Source organism: Toxorhynchites rutilus, chromosome 1 (assembly GCF_029784135.1).
Source record: "Toxorhynchites rutilus septentrionalis strain SRP chromosome 1, ASM2978413v1, whole genome shotgun sequence".
Classification (NCBI taxonomy): Eukaryota; Metazoa; Arthropoda; class Insecta; order Diptera; family Culicidae; genus Toxorhynchites; species Toxorhynchites rutilus.
The window spans coordinates 8,942,649-8,959,294 of NC_073744.1; the positions used below are offsets into that span (position 1 = coordinate 8,942,649).

At 37.0% G+C, this 16,646-nt stretch overlaps 1 protein-coding gene across 3 annotated transcripts in view; it reads right to left on the bottom strand.

The window, feature by feature from the left end:
- LOC129762445 (uncharacterized) overlaps positions 1 to 15,141 on the bottom strand; it is a 57,595-nt gene extending 42,454 nt beyond the window's left edge. Inside the window, exon 1 of one of the 3 annotated variants that reach the window (XM_055760679.1) lies at positions 14,786 to 15,141. In XM_055760679.1, the coding sequence (XP_055616654.1) occupies positions 14,786 to 14,794 (9 nt within the window). In that variant the 5' untranslated portion in view covers positions 14,795 to 15,141. The remainder of the gene's footprint in view (positions 1 to 14,785) is intronic. The other 2 variants (XM_055760680.1, XM_055760681.1) reach the window with 2 other exon arrangements.
- Positions 15,142 to 16,646: the final 1,505 nt, after the last annotated feature.

The window sequence follows — 16,646 nt, forward strand, 5'->3', positions numbered from 1 at the left end:
CTAAAAACTACCGTAAATCATGAAAAAGACATTTTATTTATATGTTTGGAATCTTTTCTATACCTGTTTTGACACAGGTGCTCTGAACTAGAGCATTCAAAAAAGTGGACAAACCAGGATCATATTTTCGTCTAGACAAACCATCATCATTTACCCTACATTATTCCACTTATTGCCAGTGAGAAACAGCACCAAAATTGATAAATCTAGGATAATGATCTTGGTTTGTCCGATTTGGGGTGTTTATACGCAACTAGTAAATGAAAATCGATTTTTCTTCATGAAAATCATACATAATCGATACGATCGATACGATACGTTTGGGTTTGTTGGAAAGCCCCAAGCCTCTAGTTGCTAATACTACCATAAGGTGTTGAAATTATTCATATTTTTATGTTTTCAACGATTTTCCTTAAAGAGGAATTATGATCATGGTTTGACCACCTCTGATCATAATGTGTTCAAAAAATGATCATGGTTTTAGAAATCACAATTTTTTTATGAAAACATTCGAATTCACAAAAAGATGTTGCAGTTATCATTGCTTGAGTTTACTGTCATCATATTGATCCATTCATAATTCAGGCTTTCTTCAGAATATTGCCTTTCCTTGGGCATTTTAAAAGTGTTACCCACAACACAGAGAAACTTTATTTCTGCTATGCGCGAAGGACACCATAAACAAACTGCAGCGCGCCAAGCGGTTGCCATAGAAATCATGTGGACCAAATAACATTATTGAATTGGACAACCCATGATCAGAATTGAGTTCATCAAAATGCGTTAATTTAATGGTTTAGCTATGTAAATCTGATACAAATGGCGTGCAAGCCTAATGTTTATAATATTTGTAAGTGTTATAATCCACAAAATGTCTGAATACGTGCCAAATAATCATCTGATGATCGATTAAAAGTTAGCTCGAATGAGGGGCGCATTGACACAAATAGTAATAGTGTATTGTTTTGTGATTCCGTAAAAATACACTATAAAACTACTGTAAATCATGAAAAAGACAATTTTATTTATATGTCTTGAAACATTCGAATACCTTATTTGACACAGGAGCCCTGAATTAGAGCATTCAAAAAAGTGGGCAAACCATGACCATATTTTCGACTGGACAAACCATAATAATTTACCTTACATCTATAAAAATGGATTTCTGTCTGTCTGTCTGATTGTCTGATTCTTATGGACTCGGAAACTAATGAACCGATCAACATGAAAATTGGTATGCAGGGGTTTTTGGGGTCGAGGAAGATTCTTATGATACTTCGAAACCCCTCCCCTCTCTCTAAGGGGGACTGCCATACAAATGAAACACAAATTTCTGCATTACTCACAAACTAATCATTTCGAATAGATTCAAATTTGGCATGTGAAGGTTTTAGGGAGCAAGAAACGTTTCTATGGTGAATAGACATTCCTCCCCCCTCTCTAAGTGGGGGCGGCCATGCAAATGAAGCATAAATTTCTGCGTAACTCAAGAACTTATCAAGCAAACAGAACCAAATTTGGCATGTGGAGGTTTTAGGAGACATAGAACGTTTCTTAGGTGGTTTGACACTCCTCCCTCTCTCTACAGGGGAAGGGGGTTCTGAATAACTCGAGAACTATTCAAGCAAATTGAATGAAACTTGGTATATAGAGGTTTTAGGGATCGATAAACGTTTCTATGGTTGTTCGACACTCCTCGCCCCTCTTGAAGGGGAGGCTGCCATACCCCTTCACTTAGTTAGATACCCCTTCCCTTCTCGCTAAGTGGAGTGCTACCATACAAATGAAACATTGATTGAGCTGAAATTTTGCACATTGGTGGTTTAAAAACGATATCTGTTGAACAACGCGCATATAAACCACAGCACTTGGTTTTTCGCGAGAGATGTGACGACGGGATATCCGCGGGACAGATTCCATTAAACGTTTTTCGTCTGATAAAATTTACTCGTACTGGTGCCAGATGAAGAGAAATAGATGACTAGACGACAACAAATAAAAGGGACTTTGACTTCCGATGTTTTACTTTCTCTCTACACTACGTTTGAGAAACGAGAACTCACAAAACACCGCCCCCCCCCCTTCCTTTATTTTGTAAGGATTGCCATGTAATATTATCGCAAGAAAAGTAAAAAAATTTTAAAAAAACAAAAAAAAAACGTCTAATTTTAAGTGATTTAAACTGTGTATGGAACAAAATCAAAAAAAGTAATCTAAGTTCGAGAAAACAAAAATAAGACATAGGTGTACTCACAGGACAACAAACAAAAAAGAAGCGTAAATATACTTAGAAAAAAGGAACGTTATGAGTAGTGACTAATAATGGTTTTTTTTCCTACGGCGAAACTTCTTGAAATAAAACGAGAAACCAACCTGTTTAAAAAATACGACTTAGTATTTTCTCATTTTTGTTTTCTCCTCTCAATCGTGTCGATTGACTGCGGCGTAAAGAACATTCATTATTAACACCTAATAATCTGTTACACGTGTTAGCATAGTGGGTGTGGATACCTACCCTCTCTATTACTTGTGGAAGTTGGTATTTTTTGCTTTTTACTTTTTTCTTATGTTGCTCAAGGGGACTGATCAGAACGAGCGTGCGTTCCAGAAGCAAATCGGTGTTAACCTGAACCGCAAGCAGGTCAACAAGAAGAAGGGCCTCCGCCTGCACCACAGCGTTGGACTTGGTTTCAAAACTCCGAAGGATGCCATTGTTGGAACCTACATCGACAAGAAATGCCCCTTCTCGATCCGTGGACGTATTCTGACGGGGTCCAATTAACAAAATGTACATGATCGGTTCTTTAAATTCTATGATTATTTTTTTCATACCTACATTTCTACTCCGGCTCCAGTTGTGAGTCCGGTGGGTGGTAATGAAAAATAAAGCATACAATACAAAGTCTAAAATTTATCAATAAGCTTTTCATGAAAGAAGCTTCAAATTGATTAATATGTTTTTCTTACTACATTCATTGACACTATGGATCAAGTACAAATTGGAATAAATAAGATAAATCTTAATAATGTCAATTACGTTCAACAAATCAAATTACAGCTCAAACTGCATCATAGTGGGTGTTTCACCATACAGGCGTGTAAACTACAACGAGTTTCAAGCACGCTAAACACTTTGAGGCAATGGTGATCTGCACGCACCCTGAATGAGGCAAGATACATCTTCTGTAAAGTTTTTAACTTTTTTTTTAAAGCCGACAGGTGCAACGACTCGAGGTATAAAAAAACGTCGATGACATTTCAGATCATGATACAATTGATGAAGTGACCAACAAGAACGTCAAAAGAATCGTAGTATTGTTCTCGAACAATCCTATCTTGCACTGTCAAATAGTAAACCAAACATCAGTGGTATGATGGTAAACTAATCGAATATGAATACTAAATCGAATAACAGTTAACTGTGACTCATAGTGTAGACAGTGCAAAAATACGTATTCTGGAGATTCGGGTGTATCTTGAGGCTCATATTTGCTTCATAACATTACACTAAATACAAATACAAAATCGCATATGAACGATACAAAACGGTTCCATTCCCTACTACAATCGCCCCTGCCAATCCGACGACCCGTCATACGAATTCTAACGTTTCAATCAGCAAACCGCTATCTGAAGGCCGCCCAGTACAATTTCAAGTTCTCTGCCAAATAAGCGTTCGAACGTGGATACAGCCTGATGCCAAAGCAGTCAGTAGTTCTATGCCATCAGCACGAGTACTAACTTCATTACATCTTAACCTGTGTCCACAAACTATAGCATACACAACGCAACGCACACAACATTTACGCACTGCCCAGCAGCGTCTATATATGGTTTCCCATGCGGAACTTGTGGTTGTGGCTAAAAACGCGATTAAACTTTAGCTCTACTTTTTTTTGCGTTGCACACCTGAGTTTAGCCGGCGCAATGATGCAGACTCGGAGAAGAAATAGCCGTTTTAAGTGCAACGCACTGTGCCCGGCCACTGCTGCGAGCGCGGCTTTTACGACTTCTCCATCAGCAACCACCCAATGATTTATTTTCTTGATCACCGTTTTACTATGATTTCCAAAAAAAAAAGAATACAACCGAAAGACCTTCTGCGTGAATCGCTGGCGCGGCCATTGAAATCAATCCAAAATCAAGGCTGCAGATGTTCTGTTTTAATTAAAACAGACCCATTTCAGCCGCACTCGAACAAAGAAATGGTTTTTGAGATATTTTTGAGATTCGGCATTGACAGTGGTAACCAAACGAGAGCAGTTGATTGAAAACAGGTTGAAGAATGTTGCATGAATTCCTAACTAGATACATTCCGAAGGGTTACTACTGTTAGAGTTCCGACAACACGCAACTCCGCACGCAGGTGATAATTAGGTTCATAGTTGTCACTGCTAATTGTAATTGCTTGCGTAATATCTGTCACTTGCTGCTGTAACTGCTACACAAAGCTTGTGCAATTGCGCAAGCAATTTGAAATGTAGTTATCGCTTTTCCATCTATATGATACAATGATAACAGATGAAAAGACTGCGCAAAATTGAACATATTTCGACAACCCTCCATCTCGATTGAACTAGGTCACCAGGTACAGACCTAGTCTGGATCGTCGTAAAAATAACATCCACTGACAGTTTTACATAAAATTATCACTTTTCATCTCGTCGAGCTCCCGGAATCTCATGAACCTTTTTGTGTCCGGTCAATGCCGCGTCTAGCCTGTGATTTGGATTCATAATTATATCACCTGCTCGTCACGTAACCGCGGCTTAAGTCCATAAACGCGCCGTTCCCGTGTGACGCATATTACTCGGCCACTAAAATTATAGTGTCGATCGTGAGGCAACTTCAGACAAATTTCTCCCAAATCAACATTGTAAAAATGTCTGTAAAGCTTGGACCTTATGATTTATTTCCAATTTTTACCAATAAACCCATTTTTGGCGGTGTTGTTTTTGTTCGCCCCTGTTTATGACGGAAAACAGAAAACAAACAATCACAAGCTGCGTTTTTCTGCATATAAACTCAGTGTTCGTGCGTACAATCAAAAAACATCGATTTGCATTTGCAAAACGAAGCGATTTGTTAACGATCGAGCAAAAAGACGATGAAACTATGGCCTGCTTTGTACACTTCGTTTCGTAATACAGTCTGCCGAGCGATCGGAACGCCCGATGGTGATGGTGAGAGTACCGTTTGACGGATAAGCGCATTTCCGAACACACGGCTGACTGTCTCGCCTGTCGGGATAGATGCTTCCGCTTACTTTAATGAATTCATTGATAGGATAAAGATAAAGACTATCGCATAGTAATCCCCACACCGTAACAGGAGGCAGGAGACGACCGATGGAACGAGCGAATGAAAGAGAGATGTGAAAATGTTTTAAACAGCAACTGTTGCCTTCGAATGGTTGGTGGAAACAAGTTCCGGATTTTTGGCTGCATTCTGCTCACTGACAGACAGATTACAACAATTTCAACAGCCAGGTTTATTTATATAATTGATCGAATTTCGAATCGGGAGTGCCAGATAATTTGCAGCAAAACGAAAGTTTTTAACTTTGTCATGAATAGTAGTGAAACTAGGGCGTGTTCAATGAAATGTTTGAAATTGCAAGGAGTTGTATTACGTCACTGCTAAAGGTAGTCATTACGGTGAACTTATCTTATCTTAATCTGATCCATTGCCGCAGAAAATGATTGAAATAAAAGAATAACTCAAATCTTCAACCCATTGTATCCGTTCCATTTCATGTAACTGATATGTGTAACTTGAAAATTACATCGATATAATAAAATACCAAAATGTGATGAGTGTTTTATAAAGATATAAATTGTTGAGTTGGCAACACTTTTTTACTTGACAACTTGACAGCTGTCGCTTATCAAACGGTTTTATTTAGCTTCACCCGATTGTATTTGTAGCTTTGTAACTTTGTAACTTTGAAATTTTGTCCTTCCTGTTGACCGATTGATCTGGAATTTGGAACATAGCTTTATCTTTGCAGTCATTATAAAACTGCGTATCCCAGGATCTTGAAAATCCAAGATGATGGCCGCTACAAAATTCGGATTACATATTTTCTCAAAACCTCATCAATACGGGTATCAAATAAAAGGGCTTGACTAGTAGAATACAGTTGTTTTTGAAAAATGCAAATCCAAAATGGCCGCTACCACAAAATGGTGCCATGTAGATATTTTTTTTCAAAACTCAATAAGGGTATCAAATGAAAGGGCTTGACTAGTTCCGGTTGGACACAGTTATTTATCACGAATGTAAATCAAAGATGGCGGCGCTACAAAATGGCGGATCACATATTTTATCAGAACTCCATCGATATGGGTATCAAATGAAAGGGCTTGATTAGTAGAATACAGTTATTTGTGAAAAATGCAAACAAAAAATGGCGGCCGCTACAAAATGGCATATTATGTATTTTCTCAGAACCCCATCAAATAAAAGGGCTTGATTAGTAGATCACATTTATTTATAAAAAAATGCAAAACCAAAATGGCTGCCATCACAAAATGGTGCATATATATTTCTTTAGAAATCTCATCAAAATGAGTATCAAATGAAGGAGCTTGATTAGTTTTTATTAGTTATTATTTTTAAATAATTCAAATCCAAAAGGACCTCCACTACAAAACGGTGAAACGGTGATTTTTTTTCAATACCCCCTCTATATGGGTATCAAATGAAATCGCTATTAGAACGAAGTAGATCATGAAAAATACAAATCCAAGATGGCCGCAGTCCTCAAATAACAATTTACTTCTTAGATGGTTTCATTCAGCTTGACCTGTTGTATGTATGTATATTTAAATGTATGTGGGGTAGGTGCAATGTATTTTTGCAATCCCCTCAATGTCATATTAAATGAAATGATTTAACTAATAGAATACAGTACATTATAAAAATATTCCGAGGAAAACTAGCTAAGAAATGAAGAAAATAAAAAAGTTGGTTTTGTTATAGATAAATATTACAATGATACAAATAATGTACTAACAACTAGAAAATAAAATAAGTCTCATCAATGTCCTTGATTGATGAAGAAAGGGGTATGATAACTGCTAACTGCTGCTTGCCTAATTATTTTCTAGCTTTTAGTATATTATTTGTATTATTATTATGTTTAATCACATTGAAACCGTTTAAATTAAAAAGTTTTTTATACTTATTTTTTATTGTTCATTTTGATCATTTCACCATAAATAGACTGACACCTAAATAACGCCTGAAAACTATACATATTTTAAAACGAACACTATGGTTCGGTTAGAGGAACTCATCGCGTTCTTTGGTCATTTTATAGTCGGCATAATCGTCCATCAGACCAATTAATTCAAGCAACCGTGGGTCGTTAGCGCATCACTTTTACAGGATAAAATGCATCGTCAGAAACGTCTTTTTTCGTCAAAAATTTTACCTCCTAGAGCGTGATGACCCGTCAATTGACCTCCAAGATCATGCGATTGGACCATTGGACTATTTTTGTAGGGCCCCTCAGAAGACGAATTCGTAATGTTATGACTGAAACGCGACCTCAACTGTAGCAAAAAGTGATCGGAAATTTAGCTTCCTGGTTGGACTTTCCTTCGAGTCAACCGAGGTAACGTTAAAAAAAATTGCAAAGAATTATCCTTTGAAGAAAGCCAAATTCATAGCAATTATAACCATATATCTTGGTTTTACATTCTGTCAAGTATTTACCGGTAATTTGTAATTTCAAATCTTCCCGCTGAACATTTTTGATATTTTTAATTTTTTAAGTCGGTACTACTGTCAGTGGTCTTAATGTCAATTTTGAACGCGTTACAGCATTGAGAGTGAAGCAACGTTTGTCAAGCCATACACAATGCAATTGTATGGTTTGACAAACGTTATCCGGACTCTGCTCCAGCAGAGCCAAAAAACAATGGTTTATCAATACACGAAATTCGGATTTTTCGATTTTGTCACAATAACAAAAGTTACTTCACTCTCAATGCTGTCACTTACGAACTAATCGTAACAACAAAAAAATTGCACCTGCTAGTATTATGGTATTTGGAATGGTGAAGGGGCTCCGTAACCTAAATGGCTGGTCGAGAAATCGTAAACTCGAAAGCTTCTCAATCAAATGATAAGCCAAAAAACGCATTCATCATCATGCATAATGACAGGCAGATCCGGTTCGAGTTTCAAGCGTTGAATTACTGAAACTGAAACAGCAACTCTAAAACAGCTTTTACACGATCATTCGCATTGACATTACCAGTAATAATATTCATTCGAGTATCATTTCAATCCACACTATCATGATTCTTCAACCCTACACAATTATTTCCATTCTAATTACCCTCCTACGATATTTTTATGGACTCCATTTTAACAGGTATGCTAGAATCTTTATATCTTGCACCAAAATTACCCACACAAGCCATGAAAATAGTTTGCAGAACTACAGTGATGGGCACAAAAAATAAAAGTAGACATCAACAGTGGAAATTGTAAAACAAGTGGGCAATTAAACGAATTAATGAGGTATGTTTGGTGAGCGAATGCGAAGCATTCTTTCTTTCAGCTTGGATCCCGTAAATGTTGTATGCAACACAAATTGTGTGCAATAATTCGTTCTATCAAATAAATTAGACACCTAGTCAATGTGTAGGATAATGTGTTGTCACGTTGTCACGTCACACAATCAATTAGTTGTATTGAATAAGAATTTCACCGTATTGTAGCAAGCTATATACTATTTTTTTAGTTTTTTATTACTCTGAATACTTCTCACTTTCCTCTGAGATCTCTCCTTCTCCTTCAAAAAGTACATCCAATAGAAAAAGGTGGTCCTAACGCGTCCGGTGGTCCGGAATCTACCCAGCATTGTATCTCAGGAACGGTGCTTCCTATCGAATTTCCAGTAGTGCCAAAAGAAAGGTGTCATAACGTTGACAATTTGATAATATGGCGACTTTTTACTGGCTCTCTTCATTCTAGCGTTTTAGCGCTATTTTGCGTTTTCATTGCTTCAAAAACAGAATATATAAAGTATGTTTGACTTTCATGCAAAATGAGTTCAATGTGAAACATTAAAACATTGCGAAACAAGGCAATATTAATTGCTCATGGTATGAAAATGAAAATGAGCTATTTAAATTGAATCTACCTGTTGTCTGCAGTACACGGCATGACTTTGTTTGGGAAAGTCGAGGTGTTCCTTAGCGGACCCCCAGTTTCCGCATCGTGTTTGGTTAAAACGTTCATTTTAGCGCTTGCCATCAATGACTCGCACAAGCCTGGTTCATTGAGTGGCGCTCACTACAGGGGGAACGCATTTGATTTTGCTATCACAAACTTTTGATGAACTTTTGTGCGTACCTGTGCAAGGGCGTTTATGTTTGCATGTTGAAGGTGGCTTCGATTTTGACTTAGACGCTGACCTTGATCGTTGACCGTTGACCTTTGCGTGTACATTTGTATGTGCACTAGGGTGCCAATGAATGTATGGGAAAAATTCGACCCTAAAATTTCAAAAAGTTATCCTATACAAAATGTTCACCACCTCGAAAAAACACCCTATGCCAAATTTCAGCTCAATCGGACTTAAGGGAGAGTGGCGCAAAGCGGTCAAAGTTTGAGTTTTTTGAAAATCGAAAAATCACCCAAGGGGGAGCAAAGGAAATCGGGGTTTTCGAAAAAAAAATGTTGATGCCAAATGGCTTAAAATTGCATGAAAATATTTTTTGTGAAAAAACAGAAAATCGAGGTTATCAAAAAAAATGTTGATGCCATATATCTTAAAATTGCATTACTCTGTAAAACTGTAAATCTCAACGTGTCATGCAAAAACACCCTATGCCAAATTTCAGCTCAATCGGACTTAAGGGAGAGTGGCGCAAAGCGGTCAAAGTTTGAGTTTTTTGAAAATCGAAAAATTAGGGGGGAGGAAATTGAGGTTTTCTAAAAAAAAATTTTTGATGCCATATGTCTTAAAATGCATGAAAAGTCGAGATCTAGTGTCATCTAAAAAAAAAAATTTTTGTCAAAAACTCACTCTGGTACTTTGATTTTTTTCGGCATGCGAAACGAGAAGTATGGTTTAGGGTGATAATAAAAATTGTTATCACGATTTTTCACGTTGAGATTTACAGTTTTACAGAGTAATGCAATTTTAAGATATATGGCATCAAAATTTTTTTTGATAACCTCGATTTTCTGTTTTTTCACAAAAAATATTTTCATGCAACTTTAAGCCATTTGGCATCAAATTTTTTTTTCGAAAACCCCGATTTCCTTTGCTCCCCCTTGGGTGATTTTTCGATTTTCAAAAAACTCGAACTTTGACCGCTTTGCGCCACTCTCCCTTAAGTCTGATTGAGCTGATATTTTGCATAGGGTGTTTTTTCGAGGTGGTGAACATTTTTATGGGGTAAATTTTGAAACTCGAAGGCTAAGTTCTTCCCACTCAATTATTATCTCCCTCTCGCTTAAATACTATTATTTATCATAAAAAATTATTCTCTTTTTTCATTCTTCGTCGCGTTCCCATGAATATATGCCAACGCTACCATTCACGATCGTATTGTGGAAGTTCATGCCATTTCCGGTCTTTTAGATCATTTTTTAATGAACCGGAAGTCAGCATCCTCGATTTTAAAATGACATGAGAATACGATATTCGCCTTCCGCTGGTAAGACACCTGCAACCAATACCCAAATCGTGTGGGTTTTTCCTATTTTTTGTCATTCAATACTATTATCAGCAAACCGGAAGTCAAAACACGATTACATTCAATATTCTGGACTCTACGTCCATCTATTGTTGACAAAACATAGAAGAAAGTTTGTATGTTTTGAAACCGAACTTAAAATCAACATTAATGTTCCAAGGCGGAAAGAACAAAAAGTGCGGTGTTGTGTCTTCAAAAAAGTATTTCACTGACAACAAGCCAATCTAACTATAAAATATTCTCCGACTGATGATTATTGTGGGAAATTTTCTTAATTTTACTATAACATCGTTCAATTTTGTGTGATCTATACATGAAAACGTAAAAAAAGTGTTTGTAGTGAGTCAAAATGTGGTTACGTCACGCAGGAATGGATTGTATACTTTACGTGACGTGACAACAACTTCTTGAGACAGTTGATACTCCTCTATTTGCGGGCTAATCTCAACCAAATTTTGTGAGTTGTTGACACGCATTGTTTGAGAAACTCTAACATAAAAATGTTTGAACTTAGGTTCATCTGGTAAACTAAAAAAAAGCTCTCTTTTTGTTATGTGACAACGCTTTTAAAGCCTGTTTTTCAAATCCTTGTTTCTCACAAATTGCAAAATGGAGCCTAGGTCAACCCATGGCCCTTCAAACAAGTATTTAATTATCCATTCAATGGTATATAGACATTGAAGTTTGATTAAGCAAGTGCAGAGATATCTCAAGAAATATAAAAATAATGGAAACCTATAATATTCAAAATATAAATATGTAGTTTTTTAAACTCGCCCGTCTCAAAGGTTGGTGCATGAAAATCAAGTTCGTTTCAAAGAATTTATTATAATCCTAGTGATTATTAAAATTACGTTTTCAATACCGCTCTGAATCATATTTCGAACACTTTGTTCTAATATCTTGAAATGCTTAATGCACTAATGATATAACTATAAAACTAATATCACAATTGCTTCTTTAGAGTAATCCATTGGTTTCACTATCATTTCATATGAGAACTACATTTGAATTATAACATAATCGGCAAAAATCTGACAACACTACTCATTATCGTTTTTACCCGTTCATCAATATTTAAATTTCTCCCGTGTTTCATCAGTTCTCATCATCGTAAACAGTTTACTGTCGGGAAGTGTTTCGAAGTTGACTATCAAATATAATGGAGTGTAATGTAATTTTCGTTCAAAAAATAACAAAATAAAGAGTTCGAAATTTGAATCGAACTTTTTCCTACGATTCATATTTCGGACAGTTGAAATTGGTGATACTACAATGTGAGTTTTCAGGCTTATTATGGTTACAAAGCATAGATTCATATAACGCACCAAAATATTTTGAAATCTTGTATAAATTATACACATGTTTTTCAGCTTCAGACCAACAGATAGATATGAGGGAAGTTGAATAATTAGTGGACAATGTGCAACTGGATGAACATTAGCTAAGCTGAGAAAGCAGAAAGAACGGATGGAGCAGAAAGAAAAACTTTGAAGAACTGAAAAAGACAAAAAAAAAGCTGCGAATTCAAGAATTAAGAAAGAGAAAATGGTACAAAAGGATAATGACAAAATAGATGTAACTATGTAACAAAAATTGAGAATCAAGCTCTGATGCCTTCAATTGTTTTATTACTTTGAACAACAAAGAACCTGAATTCAAATATTATCATTGAAGCCATTATAAGCCTTACGGTATTTCAAACCATGGAGCTACAAAGAAACATCAATATACGAAAAACATTTTGGGGAAAATAGAAAATATCATCAAATTTTGTTGAAAATTATTTCAAGCGTATTAAAAAAAAACAATTGGTTAAAGTTCTATTGCAATTTAACCAGCCATCAATGGTTGTAGACAATTTTGAGGACCTTTGTGTGTGCATGGAAGGTTGCAGCGCACTTTTAGACAGGCCAAGTCGTTGTTATTTTCGGATGTTCGATCATTCTATAGTATTAGTAATTGTATAGAAATCAAAATTGTGCTCAAAACCACAAGAAACCGTTATGCAAACAGAGTGTCCGAAATTTGATTTTATTCGCCTCATTTGAAAAGCATTTTACTCGATGATTTTCTTATGTTTTCAATCAAATAGGTACCAAAGTAGAAAGCTTTAAAACATATTGAACTATTTTATTAAAAATATCAACCAAATAAAATATGCCTTAAGCATCCGAAATATGATTCAGAACGGTACTAGATTGACTGAATCGCGTAAACTCGAATGCAATTGGTTTACTGAGTTACAAAAAAAAAATAACAAAAGACCAAACATTGTTTGGATTTTTTTAACTATTTCTGGCAAGCTCAAACTTGCCAAACCGATACGGGATGTCGTAAAAATGATTATTGTTTGTTTGTTTCATTTTGAAAAGCCGTAAATTGAAAAGATTTATGGCGATACAATATTTAGACGGCACCGGAGGCGAGGTAAAAAAGTGTCACCAAAACGCGTGTCCGGAAGCTTAAAAAATGCTCAACAAATCGAATACCATAAGTTGACTTCCGTTGATTGACATGTCAACTGATTGATGGTATTCGAAGAACGTTAAAAGTGATTTCAAGGTGGCAAAAGTTGTCTTTGTAAATTATCGAATGATGCGAACATGGGATTTTAATTGAGGGGCTTAGAATGCAAGGGGTGTAAGTGACTTGATCGATTTCTCTTCATCAACTTTTTATTCAGTCAATAACTCAACTGCAAAAACGTTCCAATTTAAGTTTGCTATATAATCCGAAATATGAGGTTCTGACCTATCTTCCACATTGTCAAATACAGCTAGAAATGTATTTGCAGCTAAGTTATGACCAAAAGAGAGAGCCGATGTAGAGAAATCGATCAAATCACTTACACCCCTTTCATTCTAAGCCCCTCAATTTATAGTCTGAATATTTGCTGTATAAAACTTCAGTTGTGTTCGGTTTGCAATTTTTTTTTTTGACGATTTTTTTTGTTTGAGAAATTTTTCTTCACCAACATTACGGAAAAAATGATTTCGAAAAACTTTATAATATCTTTCCGAAGGCATGGTTTACGATTGAAGGTGAATTTTTAAACAAATGAAATCGGCCCATCAAATCGTCTGCAGAAAAAAAACTAGAGCATTATAATCATCGCTCATCGAATAGCAAATGGTTCGCAAAAAAAAAATCGAAAATGAATACTGTGACGGCATAGCGACCATGAATTGGTCTGCGAAAAAAAAATGCAATTTCGCACAATATTGGCGTGCTTTTTCCATCTTCATCTGTCTATATCGAACCAAGTATGAAACAAAACAGCCCATTAGCTGTTTTCATCTCCGTTCCTCTCGCCGCTATTATGTTAATTATGTTAAAAGTTTGTTCTGTGGCTTAAAATAACGTAAAATTGCGAAGCTAGCCGTAACAAAACGATGAGACGAAATGCGAATGCGGCAGATTGTGCCGCCCATTCTCTGTTATCGAGGTTGAATTAGTTAAATAAACCAATCAGCAACGAACATCGGTCTACACTTGTGCACGCAATGTTGACTTGTCTCGATTGTTTTTCTCAGTGACATGATTCGATTAATGTGGACAACACAGAAAAAAACGACTCCAAAAATGTTAGCGCACCAGTTGTTTAATTTTCGCGCTTATTTTTTCACTTCCCATAAATTGCCAGCAGTCCTCGCACTTTTCACATGTTACGTTATTTTTTACACCCTATGCATACAACAATCAGTAGCTAGCAGGACGCATGATCGCTCGTGAGAGCGAATGTTTCCATTCACATTCATATGTAACAACCCATCAACGGTTTACACACTATTGACAGTTTCAGTTGTGATTTAATCCTTCTTCATCTCTCTGAGTGTCGTATTTTTAGCACTTATGGCATCACCGACCATGCGTTCACAGTCTTTTCACCGAAACTGACAAACCAATTAGGCTAATTCCACCGAGTCACCTCAAATTAACAGTTCCTTTGTCATGGTAATTCGAATTTTACGAGCTCTCCCTCGCTAACACATCACATTTTCACATTTTGTTCATTAATAAAACTTGAATTAGTGGCGACAAACAAACAAAAAACTTACAACTTTCATTTTGGCTGATAAACTTTCAACAACTTCACACACTAGATTCGCTCAGCTCAGCTGTTTGCGTTGGTTTGTTGATGTTGTTTCAGCTGGCAGCACTGCTCGGAAGCTTTGGAAGGATCTCCAATCGAAAGGGACGCTGGGCGTTGATGAAGGGTGGCGGGAAGCGTTGGAGGGGCGGGAGGACGGATCACACCGCAAAGCACATTCACACACTGCAGCCACGAGGCGTCAAGCGGAAACAGAACTATACATATGCGAGATTACTCGGGAGCTTCTCGGAAATCCTAGCGATTAGAGCACTGAACACTAAATGACTTGCGGGCTACCCGGAGTGCCTGATTTTATATATAATAACCTGCACGATCGAGCCCAAAAGCTCTCGCGTACTCCTCTCCGCACCGCGGACGCCTTCGGATGGTGAGCGTGGAAAATGCGAGTCAGTGGCGTGTGCGCGCGCGATCGATCGAGAGGCGGCTGTGGGTTGTGAAGACCAGGAAATGGTGCGCCTCGACCGAAGAATGACCGGGCGCCACATTCAGATGCGAGAGAGGGATTGATTGAGCGGAGTAGACGAGAGAGTGAGAGAGCTAAGAGTCGATTGTTTGGCCAGAAGCACGTGTGGGGCTTTATGCTCTCGTGGCGTACGTGACAACAACGAAGTTGCGAGCAGCGGGAACAACCGGTGGCTGCAGTCGTGTTTTCCCTTCAGAACCTTACCGGATCTTCAGAGACGCAGATCCATTAAATCCCAGTGTGATATAGACAAGAGATAGCCACTAGTTGCCGCCGCCTGCCTGCCTGCTTCGGGCTGGCAACAAAGTCGCGCTTAAGCATGAATGCGCAGAAGCTGGCGTTCTTGGTCGCATGGAAAACTGGCGGCCAATTATCGGTAGTGGTGTAGAACATTTTGTTAGTGATGTTTTTTTTTGCAAGGCGAGTTGTTCTGAAACATGCTAACGGATTTGTTTATCCTCGGGGTTGAAAGGCAACACGGAAGTCTGGTGATGACTTTGTTACAAAAGGATAACAGTGGGTTCTGTTTGAACATTATAATGCACGTTCGCTAACCATATCGATGAAACATTGACTAATATTTTAATATCCAATACCAAACGGAACAGAGAAAATGGAAATTTCTCAACAATATGTTTAACTTCTGTCTGACTGATTTTCCCGGCTAGATATACGATGCGAACTAGTGATGTTTTACAAATCAATCAGGGCTGCTTAACACGTGATTTCCCTTCGCAAAACTCAGTCCTGATACTTTACAGCGGTAATGGAGGTGTATAGAACATTTTCTGCAAACTTTTTTTACTTCGCGATCTGGAACAAGAATTTCGAATAAATTCCATACGACAAACTTTTATGATCAGGCACACATTATTCGATTCTAGGATTAGCTGGGCGTCGATTTGAAGAAAAAATGGCATGTGATAGATTTTTCAATATAATGTTTATTTTATCAGTCCCTACACTATTAGAAAAGATTGGTATATATGACAATTTTTTTGTGAATACTAGCAATGATTAGTAAATTTTTGCAATACGAATTTTTCGTACATATTACGCGATAACATTGACAAACAAATGTCAAATCGGCTGGTAGAACCCAGTCTAAGCAGTCGGTTCAACGTTGTTTTAACATATACCCTAAACATGGTCGAAAATTTTTCAAAATAATATACCTTCATTGTTGATACATATTTTTTTTTATTACCATTACCATTTTCTTACCATTAAATACATACTTTTCACTAGTAAACAATAAATAAAACAGATAGAAAATTCCATCTTTTCCACTTCGACGCGGCTTTGGTTCTTATTGGAAAATATCTTCTCAGCCACGAATCAA